The sequence below is a fragment of the Tachypleus tridentatus genome, chromosome 8 (genome assembly GCF_004210375.1).
Source record: "Tachypleus tridentatus isolate NWPU-2018 chromosome 8, ASM421037v1, whole genome shotgun sequence".
Classification (NCBI taxonomy): Eukaryota; Metazoa; Arthropoda; class Merostomata; order Xiphosura; family Limulidae; genus Tachypleus; species Tachypleus tridentatus.
The window spans coordinates 101,830,094-101,856,287 of NC_134832.1; the positions used below are offsets into that span (position 1 = coordinate 101,830,094).

General features: G+C 34.3%; 1 protein-coding gene across 1 annotated transcript; it reads right to left on the reverse strand.

The window, feature by feature from the left end:
• Positions 1-18,282: 18,282 nt before the first annotated feature.
• On the reverse strand, positions 18,283-20,746 carry LOC143223080 (adhesion G protein-coupled receptor E4-like). Its single transcript, XM_076450508.1, has one exon. It carries the CDS (start codon positions 20,434-20,436, stop codon positions 19,405-19,407), a length of 1,032 nt encoding a protein of 343 aa, XP_076306623.1. The 5' UTR covers positions 20,437-20,746; the 3' UTR covers positions 18,283-19,404.
• Positions 20,747-26,194: the final 5,448 nt, after the last annotated feature.

A 26,194-nucleotide genomic window follows, 5' to 3' on the forward strand; every position in this document is an offset into this window, starting at 1 on the left:
GTATTCTTACACAGATGTTTGCCGGACCTTCGTTTCTATTTAATAATTCATGTTAGTTTTTAAACTTTATTATTCCTAAAGATTCACGGATATTATTTGCTCTAATATTCTCAAGTTTAGCCAATATTACTGCTTTTTCTATAGTATCTTATGTTTTTGTACATGTCCTGCTATGGCTGAATTTTCAGTCCTTTCAGTTTTTACACATCTCTTATATTATTTGGTTTGGTTTTGAATTTAGCACAACGCTACACGAGGATTATCTGCGCTAGCCGTCCATAATTTAGCAATTTAAGGCAGCTAGTCATCATCATCCATCGTCAACTCTTGAGCTACTCTTTTACCAAGGAATAGTGGAAGTAACTGTAATATTATAACGTTCACGTGAAGAAAAGGACTTACGAGGAGTCGAACCCGCGACCTTTAGCTTGTAAGTCAATAACTCTAACCAGGATCTTTTATGCTAAACGATATTTTAACTTTTGGTTGGTTTGTTTGTCCAATATAAAAACTTTCACATTCGTTTTTATAAATTCTAACCTTCCTCATTAACTTTATACTATTTAGTGTTACCTCAAATGTGTTTGTAAAACAAACACATTTCACACATACGTCACATGAAAATGGTAAAAGTGGGGTGCCCTTTAATAACACTTCATTTAGTTTATATATATATAAAACATTGTTAACTTGATGGATGGTTTCTTCTAACATACCATTGTTAGATTCGTTATATTTGTAGTTTTAATTACCAGGGTTTATTTTCAAACAATGATTTTTGAAACAATTGTATCTTCTACAGAAACCTTTATAAAAACTTTTACTTTCAATACTGTACCTTATTTTTACTTCCAAATCCGCATCTTGTTTTACTTATAATACGGGCCTGGCATGGCCAGGTGGGTTAAGGCGTCAGACTCGTAATGTGAGGGTTGTAGGTTTGAATCCCGGTCGCACCAAACATTCTCGCCCTTTCAGCCGTGGGGGCGTTATAATAGTACGGTCAATCCCACTATTTATTGGTAAAAGAGTAACCCAAGAGTTGGCGATGGGTGGTGATGACTAGCTACTTTCCTTCCAGTCTTATATTTCTAAATTAGGGTCGAATAGCGCAAATAACCCTCTTGTAACTTTGCGCAAAATTAAAAAAAAAAGCTTATAGTACTGTACCCTGTTTTACTTGCAGTACTCTAGTTTGTCTTTGTGTACAATACTGTATATTGTTTTAGAGCTAGCTATTTCACTGTTGTATCCAAATTGCAATACAACAACATGGATGACACGATCTCCATCCTTTATTTCAATGATCTGATGATTTTGAATATTCTGCGACTGAATAGAACAACGGTTATTATGAGAGAAATCCATGATACTAAAATGTTTGATCACTTTTTTTTTAATCCATCTGTAGAGAACAATGCTGTTTTCCAAATTTTGCAAGTTTTGCTTTTTTGATCAACGACATTCAAAAAGTCATCTTCTTGGTAAATACGATTAAGTCAACAGACTGCCTTCAGTTCTTCCTGAAAGAAGATCATGTGAAGCCGATTCAATGTGTTAGAGTTACAATGTGTTACACTCAGCTAGTTCTGTTGCTCTTCTTACAACATATTTGTACTCAAGTAGCGAGCTTCAAGCGACTGAATCAATTTATACAAATCGTTGTAATTAATCGTACTTTATGACTTAGCATATTTTATGAGACTTTTAGAGCTGTTTTTAAACATGTTTTTGACTTCATACACGATAAAATTCAGATGATGGGACAAAATTTCAATTGCTTGTTAAGTACAATGAAATATAATATAATGTCTTTCAGGTGGCTTGAGAGAGTGTCAGAAACATTCCCGTGTTGTGTTTGCTCTTTCAATCCCAACACATGAAAGATATTGTAAAAGCATCTAATATCACATTTGCCCCGTCAACCTAAGACTTGCAACACAGTTAAAAGCACCTACCATGCAATTTGCTCTATCAACGCCAAAACTGGAAAGGGCTAAAATCATCCATTATGTTATTTTCTAACATTTCAAACAGAGTTAATTTGTTAATTAAGTTTAATACACACAAGACATAATATTAATAATTCGACTGGAGAAAGCTTGTTTTTACTGTATTGATAATTCTAAGGGAACTCATTCAAAAAGAACGTCTTTGAAGTACCACTTCCATACACGAGAAGAATGAAATCATGCTTATGACTTAATTTTTTTTTATTTTCAAAAATCAAATTAACTCTTATAGACGTTGGCCAAAAACTAAGTATAAATTTTAAGCAAACATATTCTTCATTAAACTCATGCTAGTGTTTTGTCTTGTTATTTTTAATTACTGGTTAATAGTCTAAATAGACGAAGTTCAGCCTTATGGACCGCTAATTTGAGCACAGGAGGTTTTAGTGTTGTGGATACAGAGGTAATCAAGGATGATTTGTCACGTGTTAATTTCATTTTTCAGGCTTAAAAGTGGTATACTATATAACTTTGCTGTGGCATGATCGTGTTAATCTTTGTTTTGTGTGTTTTAAAGAAATCTTATAAACCTTGTAGCTTGTACACTGATCAGATCTATAATCAGCTGTAATCAACTTGGAATAAAAGGGAACTCTAAGAAAAATTACAAACGCAAAGAGTTGTTTACACAAGTCAATATATTATTTTTTTATTGGTGCACGAGTTAACTGAACTACCTATTTTCTACAATTTTTGTATGTGTCTTTTATGTTTTTCTTATAGCAAAGCCACATCGGGCTATCTGCTGAGCTCACCGAGGGGAATCGAACCCCTGATTTTAGCGTTGTAATTCCGTAGATTTACTGTTGTACTAGCGGGAGACTATCATTTTTGAAAATGATTAAGTGGTTAAGGATAGTATGTTTTGCGCACATAGCTCTTCATATTTTGGCATGATGGACAAGAATAAAGGCAGTGATTCAATGCCACACAATAACAGAAAGCACAGAGAGCAGTTGTGTGGGAAATGAACGCTAACAATGAACCCGTGAATTCAGAATCCGAGTATACTAATCAATGGGCCACGCCTGACTCGTTATATTCACTCTTACTTCAAAACTCGCATTCTTTCTCTACAGTTTTTGTGTACTTCTAATTAAACTGTTCTGGTGTCCTAAATCTGAAATAAATGTGGTAGTCAATTTCTTAATCGTTGTTTCGTGAAAAAATTTACAAAACAATCCAATTTTATTATGACTCATCAGACCTCCATTAACTTAATGCCCTTTTTGGTTTATGGTTTACCATTCATATGAAATTAGAATATTAAAACTGTATTATTAATAATTGATAAAAATTACTTAAATATAAGTTTAGAAGTATAAATGTGGATTTGTGGTTTAAATGGAGAGTAAAAACAAACAAGAAAACCTCCTTTAATAAACAACAGCGAAAAATAGCAAAGCTATAGATAGAGAAAGAAAGCTTCTGAGATGCATCAGATTAATTGTTCTTCAGATATAAATGGTGACGTAATAAAAATATTAATTTTATTGTGCTTTCTGCAACTTTCTTACGTTTCATGTTTTCATGACCAACTGAGCACAGTTTGAACGTTTATAATTTCAGACTCCAATTTAGTTGAATAATCTTCACGTTGCCCAAACTTTCGACTCAGTTATCTGATCGTTTTACACCTGCCACAAGCTGAGGTAATTGGGTCCAAACCTCCGTAATGAAATAAAGCTAAATCAACATATTTATTGTCCAATCATATTTGAATATAACTCGAAGTTAAGAGTCAGTACTTTATTGTGTCACTTGTAACTTTATCTTCTTTCACTTGGTGGTTTGTTCGTACACCACTAAACCTCCTGCAGTGTGATTCAATAAGAACTGTGTTGAAGTACCTATATGTTGGTAGGGTTTATAATATTTTGTTTTGTACAATTTCCGGTATTATAAAATCAGTTACCCTAAAAACAAACAATTATAAACAATTTAAGAAAAATGTACTTCCATTAGGGTCCGGCGTGGCGAAGCGTGTTAAGGCGTGCGACTCGTATTCTGAGGGTCGCGGGTTCGCATCCCCGTCGCGCCAAACATGCTCGCTCTCCTAGCCGTGGGGGCGTTCTAAGGTGACGGTAAATCTCACTATTTGTTGGTAAAAGAGTAGCCCAAGAGTTGGCGGTGGGTGGTGATGACTAGCTGCCTTCCCTCTAGTCTTACGCTGCTAAATTAGGCATGGCTAGCTCAGATAGCCCTCGAGTAACTTTGCGCGAAATTCAAAAATAAAACAAACAAATAATGCTGACAAGAATTAAAATAACTAGTTTTGGGAACATTTTATCTTATCAGGGCCATGACTAATAGAGCTTAAGTTTCGTTTTTTATTATATCGTCGTTGTCTTCCTGATGATCGTGTTCATATTATAATACAATGTGCCATAAAGAAATTATCTTAGTACTTTATATAAACTAAAATAAGGACTTTAGAATATGATCACGCTGTTGTTGAACCAGTATCTTCCTAGTACACATACTTAAGTTTTGTTTTTTAACGCAAAACTACACAATGAACTATTTGCCAGCTATTCACAGCAGGTAAAGGAATTCTGTATTTTAACGTAAGTTCGTGAACTTAATTCTGATTTATTTTGGGACATTGTGCGTAATATTTTTTGTCGGTTTTTGAACGTAATTATATTTTCTTACAAAAGTTCTATACTTAGTATAAATAAGAAATTCAGACATTTCGTACTGTATGCCAGGATGTATTCTTATTTTCACACCTATTGTCCTATGTTTCTGCCCCCTCCTACCCCAGTGGCACACCGCTATAAACCAGGTCCCAATACCCTTGGTGGGCAGAGCACACTGTGTAGCTTTGTGCTTAATTATAAACAAACAAACCTATGTTTCTGTAGTGACTAAGCTTAAACTGACAAATAGTGTTACATCAAAAGCGTTATTTGTATTTTTCTAAACTTTGTACAAATGCAAATAGCTAATTAAAATTTAAGATTATGATAAGAATACATGATTTTTTTCCAGCAAAGCCCTTTTTATGCTCGACAGTGTTTTTTTTTAAATTGGTGTTTTCATTAGTTATTAGCTTCTCCAGTTAGTATGGATCAACCAGCACTTACCCAGTTTATTATCGCAAAACTGTTTTCAACATTTAGGGTTCAGTGTGAAGAATCAATTGTGTTCCACAGAGAACCACATTCTATACATGTTATCACCAGTAAAAAAGAATGTTCTGAAGTTTTATTCCACAAACATAATTTGTTATTGAAAACTTCATTCTCTTTAAAATATTGCTAATATCCGTTTCCTTGAGGTCACTTGTCTTTCTGATTTTAAATTATCTAGAAAGTAAGAACTAGTTTCACTTAAAAAGTGTTGAAACGTAAATGAAAACAATTTCAATTTTCACTTTTGTTCTTACATCGTGTATGTATAAGAAATACATAAACAGGAATATTCAAATAACTGAAAGTAACTTTTAATAATAAAAAAGTAAAAGTAATTTGATTTTCTTTTAAGTTTTAAGGATATTCAGCTTCAATAAACAGTATTATATACTTTATTTCGAAATGATATTAGGATATGCTTACGACGTTCAAAGGTGTTTCTCAGGTAATTATGAGTTACCCAGGAAATAACAAGTGGTTAAAAATGCTTGCAGGTAGTTCGAGCTTACTGTACAACCAAGCAGGCATCGTTTGAATTTAGTAAAAACACTTCTGAATTGCTTGAATACTAAGTATGACGAAGCATAAGATTTTATGACAAAAACTAATTTTGTGCTACGAATCTAATTCAAGAAAAAGCTACAATACAGTTCATAATTCTTATTATAAATTTGTGTAGAAGTTACGAAGATATCTCACATTTCCAAGTTTAAATAATTTTTATTGATTGTGTTTAAAATTAGAATTTTAATTCTATGTTATGTGTTACAATAAATAATTTCTATAAATTACACGATTTACTGAATGTCGCTTTAGAGCGCTGTAAGTAAGAAATGGCGTTCATTATACCAAGACGACTACATGCAACTCAAACAAACTTACATTCCACAACAAGGTGAAATAATTTTATAACGGTTTTACTGTCTGATAAAGTTAGAGTATATGTTGTTCAATATTCGCAATTTTTAACATAAATAATAAAGTTTGTACTGATTGATGATAAAATACAGGAACTTTTACGTGTTTGTTTGTTGAATTTCACGTAAAGTTGAACGAAGACTATCTACTATAGTCGTTCTTAATATTTAGATGCTAGACTAGACGTAGGGCAGTTAGTTAACACCACCCACCGCCAAACTTACGGTCACTGTGACAGACAGAAAAGGTGGATTTTATAGTCAAGGCTCTTTTACACCCAGGGCTCCAAAATAGCAAGTACATTTCATTTTACCTTATTGGCGATAAGAGGACCCGAACTACAGAAAAGATCCTTCAAGTTAACCACCGAGTGAAAAACAATCAACAAAAAATATTCAATATTAGCTCCAATACGAACATTTAGTGACACACTAAGTTAAATATTTATTATAAAAACAGAGAAATAAGACGAGTTAAAGAATACAAGAAGGAAAACCGTGGCTTTAAAAGTTGTCAAACGTGCTGTAGTAATTACATCTTTGAAAAATTGAATTACGATTCCTTTCGTCAGGCTGGCCTGGCATGGCCGAGCGCGTTAAAGCATGCGCTCGTAATCTGAGGGTCGCGGATTCGCATCCGAGTCGCGCTAAACATGCTCGCCCTCCCAGCCGTGGGGGCGTTATAATGTGACGGTCAATCCCACTTTTCGTTAGTAAACGAGTAGCCCAAGAGTTGGCGGTGGGTGGTGATGACTAGCTGCCTTCCCTCTAGTCTTACACTGCAAAATTAGGGACGGCTAGCACAGATAGCCCTCGAGTAGCTTTGTGCGAAAATTCAAAACAAACAAACAAACAAACAAACAAACCTTTCGTCAGGCTAACCACTTTCGGAACAATTGTTCTTGTTTTTTGTTTTTTTTTGTTTAGTGAATCTTTGAAATCTCACTTCCAAAGATTAACTTTCCTTGTGGTTTGGCTCCTGCATAGCAACTGAAGTGGCCATATTGCGACAAATATTACAATTTACATCTATGTTTTACATTATAGTTCTTAGGAAGAACTTAGCCAATCGGCATCACAATTGTTAACTTAATTGGTATACTGTCAGCCAACTATCACAGCATGATGGATAATGTGTTTAATTTTAACTTTAGCCTTCCCAGTACAAAAAGGTTAAAACGATTATATTGAAAAGTTTTATGACATCTGTGGAGAAAATGTTTCTTTTTGTTTTGTTTTTGAAATTCGCACAAAGCTACTCGAGGGCTATCTACACTAGCCGTCCCTAATTTTGCAATGTAAGACCAGAGGGAAGGCAGCTAGTCATCACTACCCACGGCCAACTCTTGGGTTACTCTTTTATCAACGAATAGTGAGATTGACCGTAACATTATAGCGCCCCCACAGCTAAAAGGGGCGAGGATGTTTGCCGCGACGGGGATGCGAACCCACGATCCTCAGATTACGAGTCGCACGCCTTAACTCACCTGGGTATGCTGGACAGGAGAAAATGACACTGATCTATAATGCAAGTTTGAATTTTTTCCTAATAAATTGTTAATTGATTTTAATTCTACATAAAACGACTGTACTAGAAGAATAAAACGCATTCTGCGGAAAGCCGAAATTATAAAGTTCAAAAGAATCCCTATTAAAGTGTTTTACTGATTACTGATCTAAAGTGCATGATAAATCTGATATTTAACAAGTACTTTAAGATGACTTTTCACAATATCATTTTGTTAACCATACTGGACACCCAACTTATAATAAAATCGGTATATACAAACATAATATTAATTTCACTGCTCTCTATATAAATAATATTGATTTCCTACGTTATCCTAAAGTGTACAATAATCATTTTTATAGTTATCCTGGATAAAACAAATTCCTTCATTTGATTATTTCCAAAGATCTAAGATTTGATATTTTATTTATATGTAAGAGAACACATAGAGCGAATTACCCTAATAAACTCCCTCGTAATGTAAAGAGAAAATGACTGGAAACAGCTTTCTACTATAAATATGTTCTCAACTGTTGAATTTGACACACAGTGTATTGAAATATATGATAAAATGTCTGTATATTTATGTATTATAGTACTACATAATGTATCAAAATTGCTTATGTCACACATAATGGTAACCCGCTGGTACAACGGTAAGTCTTCGGATTTATAACGCTAAAATCAGAGATTCAATTCTCCTCGGTGGACTCAGAAGATAGCCTAATATGGTTTTGTCATAATAAAATACACACATAACGAGAGGACGCTACTGAAACTGTATGCTGGCTGAATTCTGTTTTCAAAAGTGTTGAACCTATCTTTATTATTTTTTAAGAGCTTTTATAAGTGTCAAGGTTTTGCTTCAGTTAGAGTTAGGTCATGTAAACCATTAAAATCTCTCTTGTGAGTTCCTTGTCTGTAATATAAAATAAAATTCTGTAAAGAGATGACAAAAACTCCATAGCCTAGAGAGAGAGTTAAGTCTCTCTAGAAATCTCAGAACATATTTTTCTTTTTTGTGCTGACAGTTGAAGCTGATGTAATGAGGAAATAGTTTATTTTGGTTTGGACTTGCAGGTAAACCTCGTGCAGCTTAGTTAATAAATCTGTCGTAGGGAAGATCTGAGTTGTACTCTAACTGTTTCTCATTTAGTTCTTTTATTCGGACACGTTTTGAGGATAATTGGGAAAACCAAAACTTGCAATCGGTGATATACATTAAAGACATTTAAACGTAATAATCATGAAATATTATTTTTGAGATACCACTTGTGTCAACAGTTTTTTAAGTAATTTTAAAAGCGCATATAAGCTATCAGAACGACGACTTCGAACAATATTTAAATATACAAAAATGTAATGACAAAGCCAAATCAATTACAGTAATAAAAACAAAATGACAGAATTCTAACCACACACTGGTTAAAACCAGAATGCAGTTGGAAGTCTGACAAATATTATCTTCTTCCTTTTAATATATTTGGAGTCTTAGTCTCTAAAAGATAATTTCTGTGTTATATTTAAAACCCTTATATGAACTAGTAAATTGGCCCGGCACAGTTAGGGGGGGTAGAGCACTCGACTCGTACTCTGAGGGTGGACGGTTCGAATCCCCATCATACGAAATGTGCTCACTCTTTTAGTCGTAAAGGTGCTATAATGTGACGGTCAACTCTACTAATCGTTGGTAAAAGAGTAGCCCAAAGGTTAGCGGTGGGATGGTGATAACTAGCTGTATTCCTTCTAGTTTTACACTGCTAAATTAGGAATGGCTAGTCTAGATAGCCCTTGTGTTGTTTTACGCGAAATTAAATGCATAAACAAAGCATAATATGTTTTTGTAGGGTTGAACATTAATTGAAAATTGTATAAAAGGTGTGTTTAGAATTAGAGCGTGAGAGATACATTATTTCATCTTATATATACTTTTTCTCTTAAAGAAGTATAGTTTCTATTATTATAAACCTAATAAGATATTTTTTTCAATAAATAATGCTTTTAAATATGAACCAAACAAAATGCTTGAGCTAATGAAAACTTGGTTAACACTTTACAAATGTTCAAAGTTTGTGAAAGTCAATTGTATTTTTTGTAGTGCAAGAGGTTTTTCATGCTGATGGTGCAACTGGTTAACTACTGGGATACGGGAATTGGCGGCCTGGCATGGCCAGGTGGGTTAAGGCGTTCGACTCGTAATCCGAGGGTCCCGGGTTCGAATTCCGGTCGCACCAAACATGCTCGCCCTCCCAGCCGTGGGGGCGTTATAATGTGACGGTCAATCCCACTATTCGTTGATAAAAGAGTAGCCCAAGACTTGGCGGTGGGTGGTGATGACTAGCTGCCTTCCCTCTAGTCTTACACTGCTAAATTAGGGACGGCTAGCACAGATAGCCCTCGAGTAACATTGCGTGAAATTCAAAACAAACAAGCAGCATGATGAAGTTGTATATAAAACACACTAATGCTCTTTAATTGGTAAAACTCTACTTATTGATAAAGTGTTGTGCAAAACTACTATTCTTAGTTTTCTAACTTGTTATAACACTGGCCACATGTGGGTTATACTTTACACATATTAAAAATATAGATAAATAGATTGGATTGCAATATGTCTTTTGTCTCGCAGACTATTTGATGTGCTCTAGTATTCACGAAATGCATTTTCAGTAATGTATTGGAGAAACATGGCTTAAGTAAGAATATTATGCACTCTTTTTTTTCATAAAAACCTTACGTGACCAAATAACAAAATGCAATATTTAAAAATAAAGTAGGTTTAACAATATTTTCTTCTGGCAAATATAACCTATCGTTATTACGCTTTAACAGAATGCAAAACGACATCTACACGATAAAAAGTTTTATTTTAAAAATGTTTTATGTATTTCATATTTTTAATACTACTGTATCTGTTGTAACCTATTTGGCCTGGTGAGCTCTGGCATTCATCGAAATGCGTCGTCGGTTTGTTTGTTTGTTTTTGCATTTCACGCAAAGCTATATGAGGGATAACTGCGCTAGCCATCCCTAATTTAGCAACATAAGACTAGAGAGAAGGCAGCTAGTCATCACCACCCACCACCAACTCTTGGGCTACTCTTTTACCAACGAATAGTGGGATTATTCGTCATATTATAACACCCTAACCGCTGAAAGAGCGAGCATGTTTGGTGTGACGGGGATTCGAACCTGCAACCCTCTGATTACGAGTCGAGTGCCTTAACCATCTGTTCGTGTCGGGCCGCGTCGTCGGTTATGTATATCTTGGACACGGTTGGGTTGAAATATTAATAGAGACATTTTAATAATCAAAAATACATGTATCTTGCTTTCATAATGTAATTACGTTGTGTGATGTAGAAGAACTAAAACGAAACTGAAGAAGCATACGATAAAATGGTTAATTAAAACTAATTAAGTGTACCTTTTGATATACCACGTGATAGATGTGATTCAATCAAATTAGTGAAAATAAGAGGCGCATAAAGGATTAGCTTTTGTATTTAAATTTCCACAATTTTGTGTATTTTATTTTATTTATTTTCCGAAATTTGTAATCGTAGATCTTTTTAAATTAGCAAACTAATGCATACTCGTTACTTCTATGGAAAAAAAACAACAAAGTAACCATAGATTCATAGAAAATTTTCTTTCTTAAAACAACATTGAAATTTTTTATTAATCAAAATTATATTAAACCTTCTTTTGTCTTATATTATTGCCACTTCTTCAAACATACTGCATTATGACGTAGCATTCGTATGCTTGCTTGATATTGTTTCCCATAAATTGAATAGAAAAAACAACAACAATAATTTACGAGTGGCACATAAGTGTGCAAAAAGTATTTAAAAAATCAATACGTTGAATTACCTTCATTAAAACACTTTATCTGCCTTCTAATAAATTTCGAGATTACGTTTCTTGCAAGTATTTCAATCATTTGTGAGTTGAATCAATACTTGTATAAATGATTTCATACGAAGATTAAAGAATGTAATGAAACGAGGGTTGCAATATATCCGAGTTATGCTGTGTAACCTTGGAAATGTATTTTTTTCTAACTGAATTAGATCCCAAAACGGTTGTAACTTATTAGTATTCTAAATGCGCATTATTAAAACAGAAACAAACAAAATAAGATTATGTTCCTAATTAAATTAAATACGTAGTTTTTAAATAATACATAGCCTTCTTATGAGTATTAGATCGTCTAACTGGATAAGGTTTGCTCTTAGCTTCTTCGTTGAATCTTACTAAATTATATTATCTTTCAAAATGGATCAGGAATGTTTTTCTATAGATCTTGAATTTAGCTTGCAACAAGCTGGTGAATATATTTTGTGATCAATATTTAGAACAAATATTCATCAAAATTCTGGATTGACATACATCCATTATTTCAAACATTTTGCATTCAAACCATGAAATTATGCGTAGGAAATTCTAGAAAACAAGAAAAACTTCTGCTTGTTTGGAATTTCTATATTACTCACACGGTGAACTTAATGGTGTAGAATACAAAATATCAACTTTCAAAAATGAGAATAGACAGTAAACTTACAGTTTTGTTATTAAAAATGTCTCAGCTATTTGCTTCAATATCGATTCTCGGTTTCTCCTATAACATGCCTGAAATTCCATATTGACGTGTAAACGTCATGATAGCAAAACTTGTATTTGAAGCAAGTATAAAAGTTTAGATATATAAATATATCACCCATTCTTTCGATTTTCTTCCTGGTTTGGATAACTAAACTTTTCCACGTACTACATTAAGAGTTTCATGAAATCCACTAGTCATCCTACGCAGACTCATCTTTTAAGAATTTTTTCCAGTTTAATAGAACAAATACTTTCCATTTTTTAACCTTTCTGCGATAAAAGTGCTTGAATAAATACTGTCATACAATGTTTTAATGTGTTTTGTTTTTCTCTGCTCCTATCGATTACAAAGAATTTTTGTTTTGAGTAGGAAAGGTAAAAGAAAATTCTCCTAGAAAGTGAGTGCTTGACATGTTTGACAGCTTGGTAAAGAAACAAAACAGATAGCAAAAAATATAAGTTATGTTTACTTCAACAGATAAAGCTAAATTAGGGAAAAAGCAACAAGAAAAGAAGTTATCCATAACTCAGTATTGACAAAAATGGAAGGAAAATAATCTACATAAAAAGTGTTAGTCATACTTAATTCAGTAGATTTGTTTGTTTTAACATAAAGCTACACCACTGCCTATACGTGTTTTGCTCACGACAGGTATCAAACATCAATTTATAGCGTTAAAAGCTCTCAGTCTTACCATTGAGTCACCGTTGGAAAGTAGGGGAAACAGATAAGTGAGAATGGCAGTTATAAATAAAAGAAAGGAAAACGATGAATAAAACTGGATATACCTAGAAGCAAAACAAAGAAAAATGTGTAACAAAGGAGAGTTGTTTTTTAATTAACCGATAAACATACAGTAGCTGACACAAATGTGAAGTTATTTATAACTTTGTAGGCATGAAGAGAGAATAACAGATATTGTTAAATCTTATAATAGCTCGATAAAAAAAGAAGAGTGACAGAACAGAGCAACAGAAATAGAGGAATTATTTGAGAAGGAGGAAGTGAAACTTAGTAAAAATGGCAAATTTCTTATTAAAACAGCAGAAGAGAAGTTTGGTGAAGTGAAACTGTACTCATGACAAAAAAGAATTTATTCCTGATTAATGGTGGAACATTACTGGAATGGTATATTAAATATGAAAAGATATACACACTGTGTTACAACACTGAAATTAACTATCGTTTTTTTCCCCTAATTCGCTTAGTGAAGAAGTGTAGAAACAACTAGTTAAGCTGATACTTAATAGCGGTTTACCTATTTGCACCTCGGGCAGAACGACCACCTCTTTTCTTTCGGGTTGATCGTCTCCATAACTATAATCGTCCCTTCGTATTGGAGGAACTCAAACTTGTTCTTCACCAATCTGGTGGTACACCATTCGGACCTGTTTGTTTGTTTGCTTGTTTTGAATTTCGCACAAAGCTACTCGAGGGCTATCTGTGCTAGCCGTCCCTAATTTAGCAGTGTAAGACTAGAGGGAAGGCAGCTAGTCATTACCACCCACCGCCAACTCTTGGACTACTCTTTTACCAACGAATAGTGAGATTGACCGCCACATTATAACGCCCCCACGGCTGAAAGGGCGAGCATGTTTGCCGCGACGGGGATGCGAACCCGCGACCCTCAGATTACGAGTCGCACGCCTTAACACGTTTGGCCATCATTCGGACCTGATGATGTTTCCTACGAGATGACGTGTAATTTTTCTCCTGCCTCTCTTGCTATTCTTCTTGTTGCTTTCGTTTTTGATCTGATATTTTTCCTGATACTTGGTGTCGAGCTATTGTCCTCCTTTTCTCTAAGCCTTAAAAGGATCCCAAGACTCCTTCTAACTATCGTCCAACTGCTTTGGTTAGCTGTCTATGTAAGGTCTTTATGATGATGGTTAATATTCGTCTTGTTTGGTTCCTTAAATCGAATACCCTCCTCTCGCCCACCCAGTATAGGTTCCGTCGACAGCGCTCCACTGCGGACAACCTGGTTCGACTTGATACGTCATTCAGGGAATCCTTTTTCAAGAGGGAAAATATTATTTTCGTGTTATTTCACCTTGCGAAGACTTACAACACTATGTGGAAGTATAAAATTTTGTGGGACTTTTTTTATGGGTTACGTTGTCATTTACCCGTATTCATCCATAACTGTACAGGCGATTCCAAGTATGTGTGTATTCGATACTTTCCTGTTCTTTTCCATAGGAACTTGGCGTTCCTCGGGGCTGTCTTGAGTGTCACTCTTTTCAGTATCAAAAATAATGCTACCAATATATAACTTGCTTCTTTTACTGCAAACAGGTTCTATGTCGACGACTTCCACATCTTGTGTCGGCCATCAAACATGAGGTTTCTTGAGCGGCTGCTTTAGAGCGTTTTAAACCTCTTGTTAACGTGGACGACAGAAAATAATTTTACCTTTTCTTTCTCCAAAATCGTATGTATGCGCTTTGCCGCCAATGGTGTATACACCCTAATTCCGTGATCCGTTTTTGTCATGTTGTTTTTCCCGTTGTCCCTAAGGGAAATTTCTTGGGGCTTGTCTTTGACATTAAGCTGCCTTTCATTCCACATATCAAGCAGCTACGCGTCAACAGTACAAGGGTACTGAACATCCTCCGCATCCTCTCTTCCACCTCTTCAGGAGTAGATCAATGTTCCATGCTTAGGATCTATCAAGTCCTCGTTCGCTCCAAACTAGACTATGAATATCTTGGCTCTGATTCTGCCAGGACCTTGGCCTCGAAGATGCTGTACCTCATTCACTATCCAGGACTTTTGATCTCCACGGATTCTTTCTCCTTTTCTATAGTTCATAATTTGCCAAGTGAGACTCACGAATCTCCCTTCTCCTCCACTGTTTGCAACTTTATTTGCAATATGCCATGAAGATTTGATCTTTACCACAGTTTCCCACCTGGGGTTATGTCTTTCTTCCTCATTTGGCTATGCTATTTTGGAATAGATGGTCTACAAATAATCCCTTTGGCATTCGTATTCAGATGCAGCTGGCTGAGTTGGGTGTGTCACTGGATGACGTTGCTGTCCCTACAGATCAGAACATTCTGCTATGGCTTATTACCGTCCCCATCTGTGACATTTCTTTGAGTCGTCTGAGGAAGGCAGATACCAACGATTGAAAGTACCATATTTATTTCTCCCGAATATCTTACGAACCATTCTTACACTTTGGTTTATATAGATGGTTTGAAATTAGGTGACTTTGTGGGGTCTGCTATGGTTTGTTGTGACTTTGTGGTTTTGTGGTTGCTCACAGGATACCCTCTACTGTTTGTATTCACTGTTGAGTTGTATGCTATTTTTCTTGCCCTGTATCATGTAGAATCTATCCATTACACACATTGTATTATTTGCTTCGATTCTCTTAGCTCTCTACTGGCCCAGTAATCATGTATCTCAAGACGGCTGGTATGGGTATTTAAACGTTTATTAGAATAAAGTAGATAACAAAGTTTCGACCTTTTTAGGTCATCTTCAGGTTAACAGTATTGGTTAATATCCATACCAGCCGTCTTGATATACAATTTTACTTCAAGTGAGTTTCTCGACATTACGAATGGCTCTGTAATTGCTTAGTGTTAATTTTCACCCTGATGTTTTTCGATATTCAACAACAGTTGGCTAATTTTTCTTTATATTCTGTTCATATTCAGTTTTTAACACCTGGCCGCGTTCGAATTTGCGGGAATGAGTTTGCTGACACCACGACTAAGTCCATATGCTTTGATGCCGTCACAGATGTGCTTGTCCCATATCTGCACAACGGTTCTGTATTGAAGGCTTGGTTTCGTATTAGTTCGCAGTCGACTTGGAGTAAGCAACATGATAACAAGCTTTTACAGATCAAACCTTCTGTTGTTTTTTCGCTTTCTTGTTTTTGTAAGAATTGAAGGGAAGAATTTATTCTGGTAAGGTTACGCATTCGCCACAGTTTTTTTAACTCATGTTTTCTTTTATCTGGGACCGATGCACCAATTTGTAGTATTTGTGACACTCAAGCCATGATAGCCCATGTTTTATGGTTCTGTCAACAGCATCATTTCAAACATGTTTTTCCTACCGGTTTACCCCTGACGTTGGACAGTGTCATTGGCGGTTGTGACTCTGTCCAATTTCCTTGTGTTGTTAACTTTTTATAATCCATTGACTTTTAAAATTCTATTTGAAGCTTTTATCCTATTTTTGGACATTGTTCTATGTTTACCTTTTATAATAATTTCACATTTCAATTGTTTTTGCCGGTTATTTGGTGGAGATAGCTTAGTTGCTTTGCACTAATAAACGCCAAATGAACAATCAAGTAATCTATAATTATTTTATAAAAGTGAAAGTTTTAACCAATTAAACAATAAATTAATGACTTAAAATAATATTTTATTTGTTTTAATTTTTCCTAACATTCAAACTTTACTTCAGAAAACAACAACAAAACATCTGTATGAACTATTTTTACGTAATTAATTGTGGCATTATCGATGTATAATAACAACACAACATCAACATTGATGGTTAGATATTTTTCTTATCGGAGAATTACCAGCTAGAAGTAGATATGATCAAACGTAGGACTGATTAGTTAGACCTCATGAGCTTTAATTTTATGTCGTGGTTTAATCTAGGAATGTCATTGTGTTATGAATAGAAAGAAACATGTCGTTGACATTTATTTTATCTTTGATAAATATATGTAACGTGTCAGCTCGGGAAGTTACAGGTTTTAAATTAGATTTTTTGTTGTAGAATATAATTCAACTCTCCTTTTCTGGCTACTTTGTTTTTTCGATTTGTATAAACTTCCAGAGTTATCAGTTGCTGTAGCTTTGAACTTCGAAGATTATTGAGGAAACAATATTAATCAGTATTGTTAGTTCACGATATTTGGATGCATTTCGAGGCTTATTTTGATCTTACCATATACTTGCCATTCATTTATTTAGCGAATTACTGACGGTATATTTATTTGTAAGGAAAAACGCGAAGTCTTCTAATGAAGACATATATGGTTGAGAAAATGAAAAACGTTTTATTTACAACATTTATCAATCGTTTCAGAATATATGCACCTTGAATCGAGACTTTAGTGGCTTTAGTATCACTTACACTGCTAATATTAATACTCATTTGAAAATAGACTATAAGTTATACGGGTATTGATTTAAACTGGCATTTCCTTACAAAACCCTGCAACTCAACAATTCCATCCAGTTATGACTGTGAGTAGAACTGCCTGCACATAGTAAAACCCTATCATTCAACAGTACTATCTTATGGAGAAAACACGGGTAAAATATGTCACTTAACAACTTCTCCATAATTACAAAGAACTAGACCTACATACATTAAACTTTTCATTAAAGAAAATTTTCTAGTTGCAAAGAGACTTCTCTATACTAATGATCAATAGACGTATTTCGAGTTAAAACTATTTAATCGAGATAATAAAAAATAACCACCAATCTCTAGCCTTCAGATGGCTCAGGGATGAGTTTGAAGTCTTAAAACCTTAAAAAATCGGTTTTCGATAGCCAAGGCTGGACCAATACAGATAACCCAATAATATATCTTTGTGCTTAGTAACAAACAAACACGTTCTGTAATTAACGTATCCTACATCGTTGACTATAACTAATCTTAATGTTTTTCAGGTTATTCTCTTGTTTAATTCAATATTTGTTCGTGTTAACTTTACATACCAATAACAAGTTAGCAAACAACAACTTATTAGCATAATGAAATGATTTATTTTGAGGAGAAAATACTACATGCTTGGACAGAACATACCAGTCACTTTCATTATGCTTATAAGACATTATCTACTTACTTATTACTATGTTTGTATAACATGTTTCCTCACTCAAGCAATTTTATATACTGCTCACTTCTGAATAATTTCTATGTTTCATTGTTCTCAATACCACCCAAACTTTAGTTTATTTGTATTTATATGTGTTTTAATACTGATAATGGAATAAGTACATTTCGATACTTCACGTGAATAGAATGTTTTTCTTCCTTCGAACAGTGTTTAATTTCACAGAATATCGTTTCTTTAACATAAATGTCAACACACAGTCATGTTGTGACACAATTTTATTAAATGCTTTCATCTCTGAAAACATTATAACTGATTTATAAATCATAATTATATCGAAAAGTTATTTGTACAATACACATATTTAAAATACACATTTATCCCACAGAATAATTTTTAATACTTCACAGTAAATATTTCTGTGTGAAACAATGACAATATTAATAAACGTACGTTTATTTTGTTACTGACTTGTCAGTTATTACCGGTACGTTCAAAATATAAGTTTGGCATACATATTGTAAAGTATAGCTAGACATAATCGTTTGATTTGATGAATAATCTAATTCTACTCGTTACTTTAAATATAACAGGAAAATAGAAACAAGTAAAACTTACTATATTAACAATGAATCTTATCACGCACAACATTATGACGGATAAATATTACAACAAACATTGGTCATAATACAAAGCATATGGTTACAGAACATAGTAGGGGATCATACATAAAACGTAAATATATGATAACGTGTCTTACTACAACAATGAAAAGAGTGATATACTGTAGTTTAAGATAATGTAAGCATTGGGATCATGCAATGAAAGTGACATAGGTGATGAATCATGTTATGAATAAGACGCATATGTTGGGTAAAATAATAAAGCAATGAAGATAATTAAGTGACGGATCATTGAGTTTACACATTACAAGTGAACAGTAATACAGTAAAAATTATATACGTGTCATACAACAATAATATGAATGTTATGGTTCCTACAGTGATAACAAAGCATGTTATAGCTCATACAAAGAAACTAACGAAATTAATTATACAACAAAGATTTGGTTAATGGAGATAATTTTGAGATGCCAATCAATTTAAGAAATATTGGCAAAAATTCAAGAATTTTCCAAGTAGTGCTACTAGGAGAGCAATAGAATTAAACACAAGATGAAATTAGGTATGGAGATAAAATATGCACGCCACAGTTTTCTCCGATAAATGTAGTTATATGCAAACATAAACTGCTTGTTTATAGAGGATTTAAAATAAATACCCTATGTCTCCGAGTAGAATACTAGTAAAGGACAAGTATATGACAGGATAATTATAAAATACAAACATATCTATTTGGTTCATTTAAGAAAACTTTAAATTTTGTTTGTTATACTATATCAGGTGATGGGGTCCAAGTCAACTGAGTCAAGCTGGTGGAATGAGAAACTTCTGATGTTCCATAACCCACCTTCTTCGTACGATTTTCCTTCAGAGACTTGCTGTAGAGCCGAAAAACGTCTGAATTACAGCTGTACGCTATGGCCACGAAGAACCCTTGAAGAGAAGCCAGAACAGAAAAGGTAAACCACAAGGAGAAGATGCCAGCAACTTGTGCTAAAAGACAACACAACCACGTGGCTATCTGGAATAATACGAGTTTCAAATAAAGGAACAGCTGAAGATAACGGCGATGCTTCATTTTTTCAGATGTACGGCGGTTCATCTGTATGCTAGCAGTGTAACGGATAACGATAGCCGAGTGGACAAAGTATATCAGGTCAGCTCCGGCTAGTACAGCAGCTGGGAGTTCGAGGGTATAGAGCAGAGTATTGTAATCTACGAACCAACAAGTTGGAACGACAAACTGGTGGTTTTCAACTTTATCGTTGGAGGAGAGCAGAGCTGCCAAACAGGTTAGGGCTCCAGGTAATCCCCAGGCGAAGAGAACGCGCTTGAAGAGAGATTTTCGACTCTCGGTTAGAGGTGAAACTTGTAAATTGACGTTGTCACGGAAGGTCCGAAACATGTCTCTGGCCATGACAGCTAACCAACAGTGTACGGACAGCCACATGTAGTGTAACAAAAATGCCAAGGTCGTACACAGTCCGTTGTCATCCACCTTCTCTACGCTGATGACGGACAACAGGTGAGACAAAAAAAGAGCCGTTAATAGGTTCAACAAAGATGTACCACTCATCGTGCGGAGATCAGAAAATAGAGTGTAAGTTATAAACGCCAGTACTACTCCGACAATTGACAGGCTTGTTCCGATCACCGTTAGGAGAGAGAGGAGGCTCTGAGTTCCAGCCTCCCAGCCTTCATCACCACCAAAGTCGCCCGTCCGGTTTACTGACTTCCTGGGAAAATTTGTAGCCGGACTGTTAACGGTGTGTAGACTGACTGAGAAAACGTCTGCCATCTCAGTGATCTTAGAAACTCGTCTCTTTTTACAGAAAATCGTTTTAAAAAACTAGTGTTTCTCTTATGCAGAGTTTCATGATTAAAAACTAATAAATATATTGTGTAATATGCAGTATTATATTTTTATTCCTCAAACTTGTGAACTTTCACGAACCTGCTGCTGACTAAATTCAAGTTGTAAAGAAAGTTTCAAACACAACCAAGCTACCACGGTTACGCATAACATGAGAACAACTGACTTATCAGAATGGCAGCATTCGTCGTTGAGATAATTCGTCTTCGTTTGTAATTCACTGAAATGATCGCACACAGTCAGTATTGGAGCTTTTATAGCACGAGTTTCTTGCACATGTATTGCAGCGCCCTCATCTGGAAATAAATACATTTAGACACATAAAGTTTGGTATTAGTGTTAGTCGAGCAATGAACAATACAAAAAATTATTATGTATAAGTCATAGCTTTTTTTTTACATTTTTACAAGTTGTAAAAATGTAAAATAAGCTATGACAAATCACTAAGATGTTATAACTTTATGTTATGTTGATAACTGTGGTTGACATCCACGTGTACATACGTAACATGGCAATTAACGTCGATATTCTTGGTGTGCCTGGTATAAGCGACGCGTCTTAGAGATTGACTATTGTCGTTGAATGACTACTCTATCACTAATGAGTGACCGACACACAGCAAGTGTTTGTGAGGATGGAATATTTGTGCAGATGCTCACAGTATTTGGAAATAAACTTTTCCACTGCACGGTAAGAATGCAAACGGAACGTTATCAACATAAGACCTGAGCCAGCTTTGTCTAGGGAGAAGAGAGAAAGGATGGCAGATCAAATAGTTCAAAGGAAACGGTAAAACGCGCTAATACAAAAAGTTGTATAGACATGAGTAAATGCAGTTAAAGCATTTTGTAAACCATCTACTTTTTCCTGGTTTCATTAAGGTTTATTTATTTTGAATTTTGTGCAAAGCTACACGAGTGCTATCTGCGCTGTTTCCTTAAGAAGAAATTCACTCATGTATGCCAGTGTTCACCTGTATAGAAACTTATTAAAAGCAAAAAATTAAAGGTCGTAATAGCAAGTGACTAGTATACAATATGGTTTGTTCGTACCTTTTCTGTTCTATAAACATCTATGTTGACTCTTACACCTTTTAAAAAGGACCAATCAAGCCTCACTTGCGTCTTTTAACATTACTTTTATCCATGAATGAATTCTGCTGCTATACCGCGGTACTCGGTAATAGGATTTATTTTAATGCCAGTATTCAGTATCGAGACTTATTAGATCTATTTTCTTGTCTCACCTACATTTCTTACATTGCGCTGTCAGCAAGCAAGCACATCATGACTTACAGAATCTAAACAATTCTTAAATATCATTCAAGTGAACAAATAAATGACCTGAAGACATTTGTTCATGTTGGTAGCAAGATCGTGAGGAAGAGAAGTTAGTTATTGGTTTCGACTTCAACAATTATTAAACTAATAGGGTAGTCTTGTCTGACTGTGGGATTGTTATGGTCGGTCAGTAACTATAAATATATCTAAGTGACACCTTTTATTAGTTGATGCTTTTTTTATTAGTACCCATTCCTGATATTAATATCTGTAATACCTTTTTATTTTTCAGTAGAATGAAAAGCAAAGAAAGGGACATCTAAGTTAAGCTTACAGTTATGAATTTTTTAAATTTAGTTACATACTACGATATATCTGTATCTCTTCAATTATTAAAACAATGGTTGTATGTATTTTCTTTCTCTTAATAAACTATGTCATAAAATACGTAGATAAGTAAAATCCTTTGTTGTATGCACGTATGAGTCGTAGCACTTTTTGTTTAGAGTTCTACTCATCTTGATACCGTAAAGTTTCTGAGAATGTCTGCCTACTTGATATTTCGTTTCATGAGTTATATAAAATTTCTGAGATTTATTTTTGCTGTTTCGCGATTTAACGTGCATTATCACAGATGGGATGTTTGTTGGTTTAACTGTCTATCTTTGATATATATGCATATCTACATTTCTTATTAAAATACTTGTGAGCTAGACCACCAGGAGATCGATCTTGGCTCGACATGCCGGTAAGTAAGTGCTCAACTGGTTATACATGCAGAGAAAATATAAATATAGTTTTTCTACTTTAATTCGAAAGGTAATGTTTATGTGATTTCTTAATTTGTGAGCTTAAAATGTTTGGTTTTCAGGAAGATTAGAAATTTATGAATATAAAGTTAGTAGTAAGTTTGAAAAGCCATTTTATCAGTTTGTGTTATCTTCCTAACACCTAGCACAACAACAAAAAGACAATTGATTTATTGAAGACTTCTGTTTACTTTAGTTTTTTTTTTCCTGACATTGTTTGGATTAGCAACTCTTGCCTCCAGCTGTGTCTTCCAGACACATACCCATCCAATAAATATTTTGGGAACAAAACATTTCGAAACATGTGCAATGATTTATATTTAGTAGTTTTTCACTTAGGAGAAAAACTAATTGTAATCTTATAAGAACTGAGATGATGTCAAAGAATTAAATAATTCGAATAGCTTAATAATCATTAATAAAATTTTGGTTCAAATATTTGTGGGAAATATTAATAAAGTAATCTTAGAGACAAAATGTTGCACTGAAATACGTCTATTATTATTATTCCACAAATAATCGTTTCAAAACGTTATATGTGTTTATCGATTAAGTGATTATCTCTTAAAAAAAGAAGACAGTAACCTTTAAGTTATACTCTGTTCATGTTCACGTTAGAAAATAAGTTACATTAAAATAATATGTTACTGATAATGGAACTTCAAAATATTTCTAATGAGCATTTTTAGTTCAAAAAGCATCTTTCTTTTCGGAGCTTTCTTTATTGGTATTTTTTCGCATCCAAAAAACATTGGTTTGTAGTCCACTTGGGAAAATAGAAAAACAGCATAGGTTTTTCAAGGAGAAAGTTAAAGCGACAGATTAAGTCACTGCAGAATTTTCAAGTTTTAAACAGGTTCAAATGGCATAATCACACAATAATGTTAATATATGTTTTGTTATTATGAGCTGAAATACTATACTTACTTATTTTCAGTTAGCATCAACACATTTTAAATTTTGTTTGTCACTTAATACGTTATGTGAACTGTGACTACCAAGGGTTATTAAAGTCCGATTAATAGTGTTTAATGCCTCAAGTTTACAACTGAGTCATTGGGGAGTGAGTAGAAGGTTTGTGCTAAAACTCTTTGGTATATCTTTTTTCTCGACAATGACATTCATTATTTATTTATTCAGTGATTCCAGCCCCCGTTAGTACAGCGCTAAGTCTACAGATTTGCAACACTGCCATAAGAACACCCACATACAGTGATTTCACTGTTTTTTAAATATATGTTCTGAAGTTTTGAGCGTGATGTTTTTTTTTATATTACCTTTTAACCAGTCATGTTTCTTCTACTGTATAAGACATGTTAATGTTAAAGTAAGTGTTTTTATTGCTGTGAACCACTTTTTGTGTTTGTTATCTCCAAATTTAAAGATATTATAAATATTTGTTTTCCTGTCTATGTCAATAGTGTTCTGCGAATACATCTGTGCCTTATATGAAGAAATAATAACACAAATTCTAATATCATTGTATCTATTTATTATTCTTGAGAAAATTGTTTTGCAGGTTATGTATGCTTTTAATCCTCATAATATAATATTTAGAAACAAATAACTCCACGTAAAACTCGTGTCTTTTATAAACTAGATTCTGAAAAATAAATTATAATAAAATTAATAACTTCTTATTATTTCGTCCTTACCGGTTTTAAAACATTGTAGCATTTTGAAACTAACTTTTGAACTTTGATTTACATTGTCTTTTGGGGTTTAGTAAGCTCTTATACACTTGAGATGCGTGTTTTGGCTTGCATTTAATCTCTTCCATGCTTTAAATATTTACGCTGCCAGTCATTACTTTAAATTGTACTTTAGGCATTTTATTTCATTAAATATGAAGTTCTTGTTTCGTCTTCTTATACAATTATGATCGAGATGAACTTTTATGCATGTTTTGTTATGTACACTTGTGTGTGTATTAAATAAAAATGGATTATGTACTTCAATTGTGACAAATGAATAATGGTCGTTAAAGCTTCAAATACCTTTCAGTAATTATTCAAAATAATGTGTAAATAAGTTTCAAATTAAGCACATTTACAATTATGACAGAAAGTGTTCGTACCCCATCGTCATGAGTAGTTTTATCCTCATAACTTAAAAGTATCACGATTAGGACAATAAAAGTATACAATATTATAAATATTATACTAACACACACCTACATACATTTTTATGTAAATTGAATGACAAATAAACTGTTTATAAACAAATAACCAAACATAGAAGAGCAGAAAGTGTTCGTGCGTCTACTTTAATGGTCAGTTGTGTAGCCTTTTAGGTGAATTACTTGGCGTAATCTCTCCTCATAGCCCTCCATGATCGTTTGACAGTACTCGACTGGTATTTTCTTCCATTCTGCTTTAAATAAGGCCTCCAAGTCTTGCAAATTTTTCGGATAACGCTGATGAACCCTGGTCTTCAACTCATGCCAAACGTTTTCAATTGGGTTGAGATCGGGTAACTGTGATGGCTACTCCAGAACGCTTATGTGGTTCCTTTGCAACCAGGATTGCACATATTTCGATTTGTGCTTAGGGTCATTGTCGTGCTGGAAGATCCAACGACGCCCAAGCTGCAAGTTCCGAGCATCATTCTTGATATAAGTGCCTAATATATCAACGTACTCTTCTTTTTTCATGATTTCGTTGACGCGGTGAAGGCTGCCTACACCAGAAGAGCTGAAGGAACCCCATAGCATGATCGAGCCACCTTCCTGTTTAACTGTACAGACGGTGTTCTTTAGAAGATTTCGTTCTCCCTTCTTACGGAAAATATAGCGAACATCATTGTGGCCGAAAAGTTCGATTTTAGTCTCGTCTGACCAAAGAATACTTTTCCAATAGGTAAAGGATTTATCTACATGCTTTCTTGCATACCTCAATCGTGCTTATAAATGAACAGGCTTTAAATATGGTGTTCTACGAGGACGGCATGCTTTGAACCCAGAAGAGCGTAACATGTTCGTAACTGTGGAGATACTTACTTCAACCCTAGTTTCTCTTATCAGTTTCTGTATGTCATTACGTGTTAAACGAGGGTCACTACAATATAACTTCTCTGAGAACCTTCCTCTTGGTTCTCTCTGGAATTTTGGTTGGGCGTCCGGAACGAGGGAGGTTAGCAGTTGATTCTGTAAGCTTAAACTTGGCAATTATGCTTTAAACAGTAGATTTCGGCACATTAAGTTGTGTAGCAATACCGGAAAGAGAAACACGAGAATTATTTTACAATAATTCGGATTTTTAAATCACTGGACAATTGTTTCCTGTTCGCCATGATGACCAAGCAGATAATGACGGAGACGGCGCTAAATTGCTGGAAGTACATTTTTTTGCTGGCTAAATTCCAATAATTATGAACTCAGTGTCTAGTTCTGGAATGGTATAATGTAGTTTATTCGCCAAACTAAACAAAATGTTTACGGGAATATCAGTTTTCACACGTTCTGAAGTGTACGAACACTTTCTGGTCCTCCTATTTTTGTTCATAAACAGTTTATTTGTCGTTTAATTTACATAAAAATGTATGTAGATGTGTGTTAATATAATATTTATAATATTTCTAAGTCTATTAACCTAA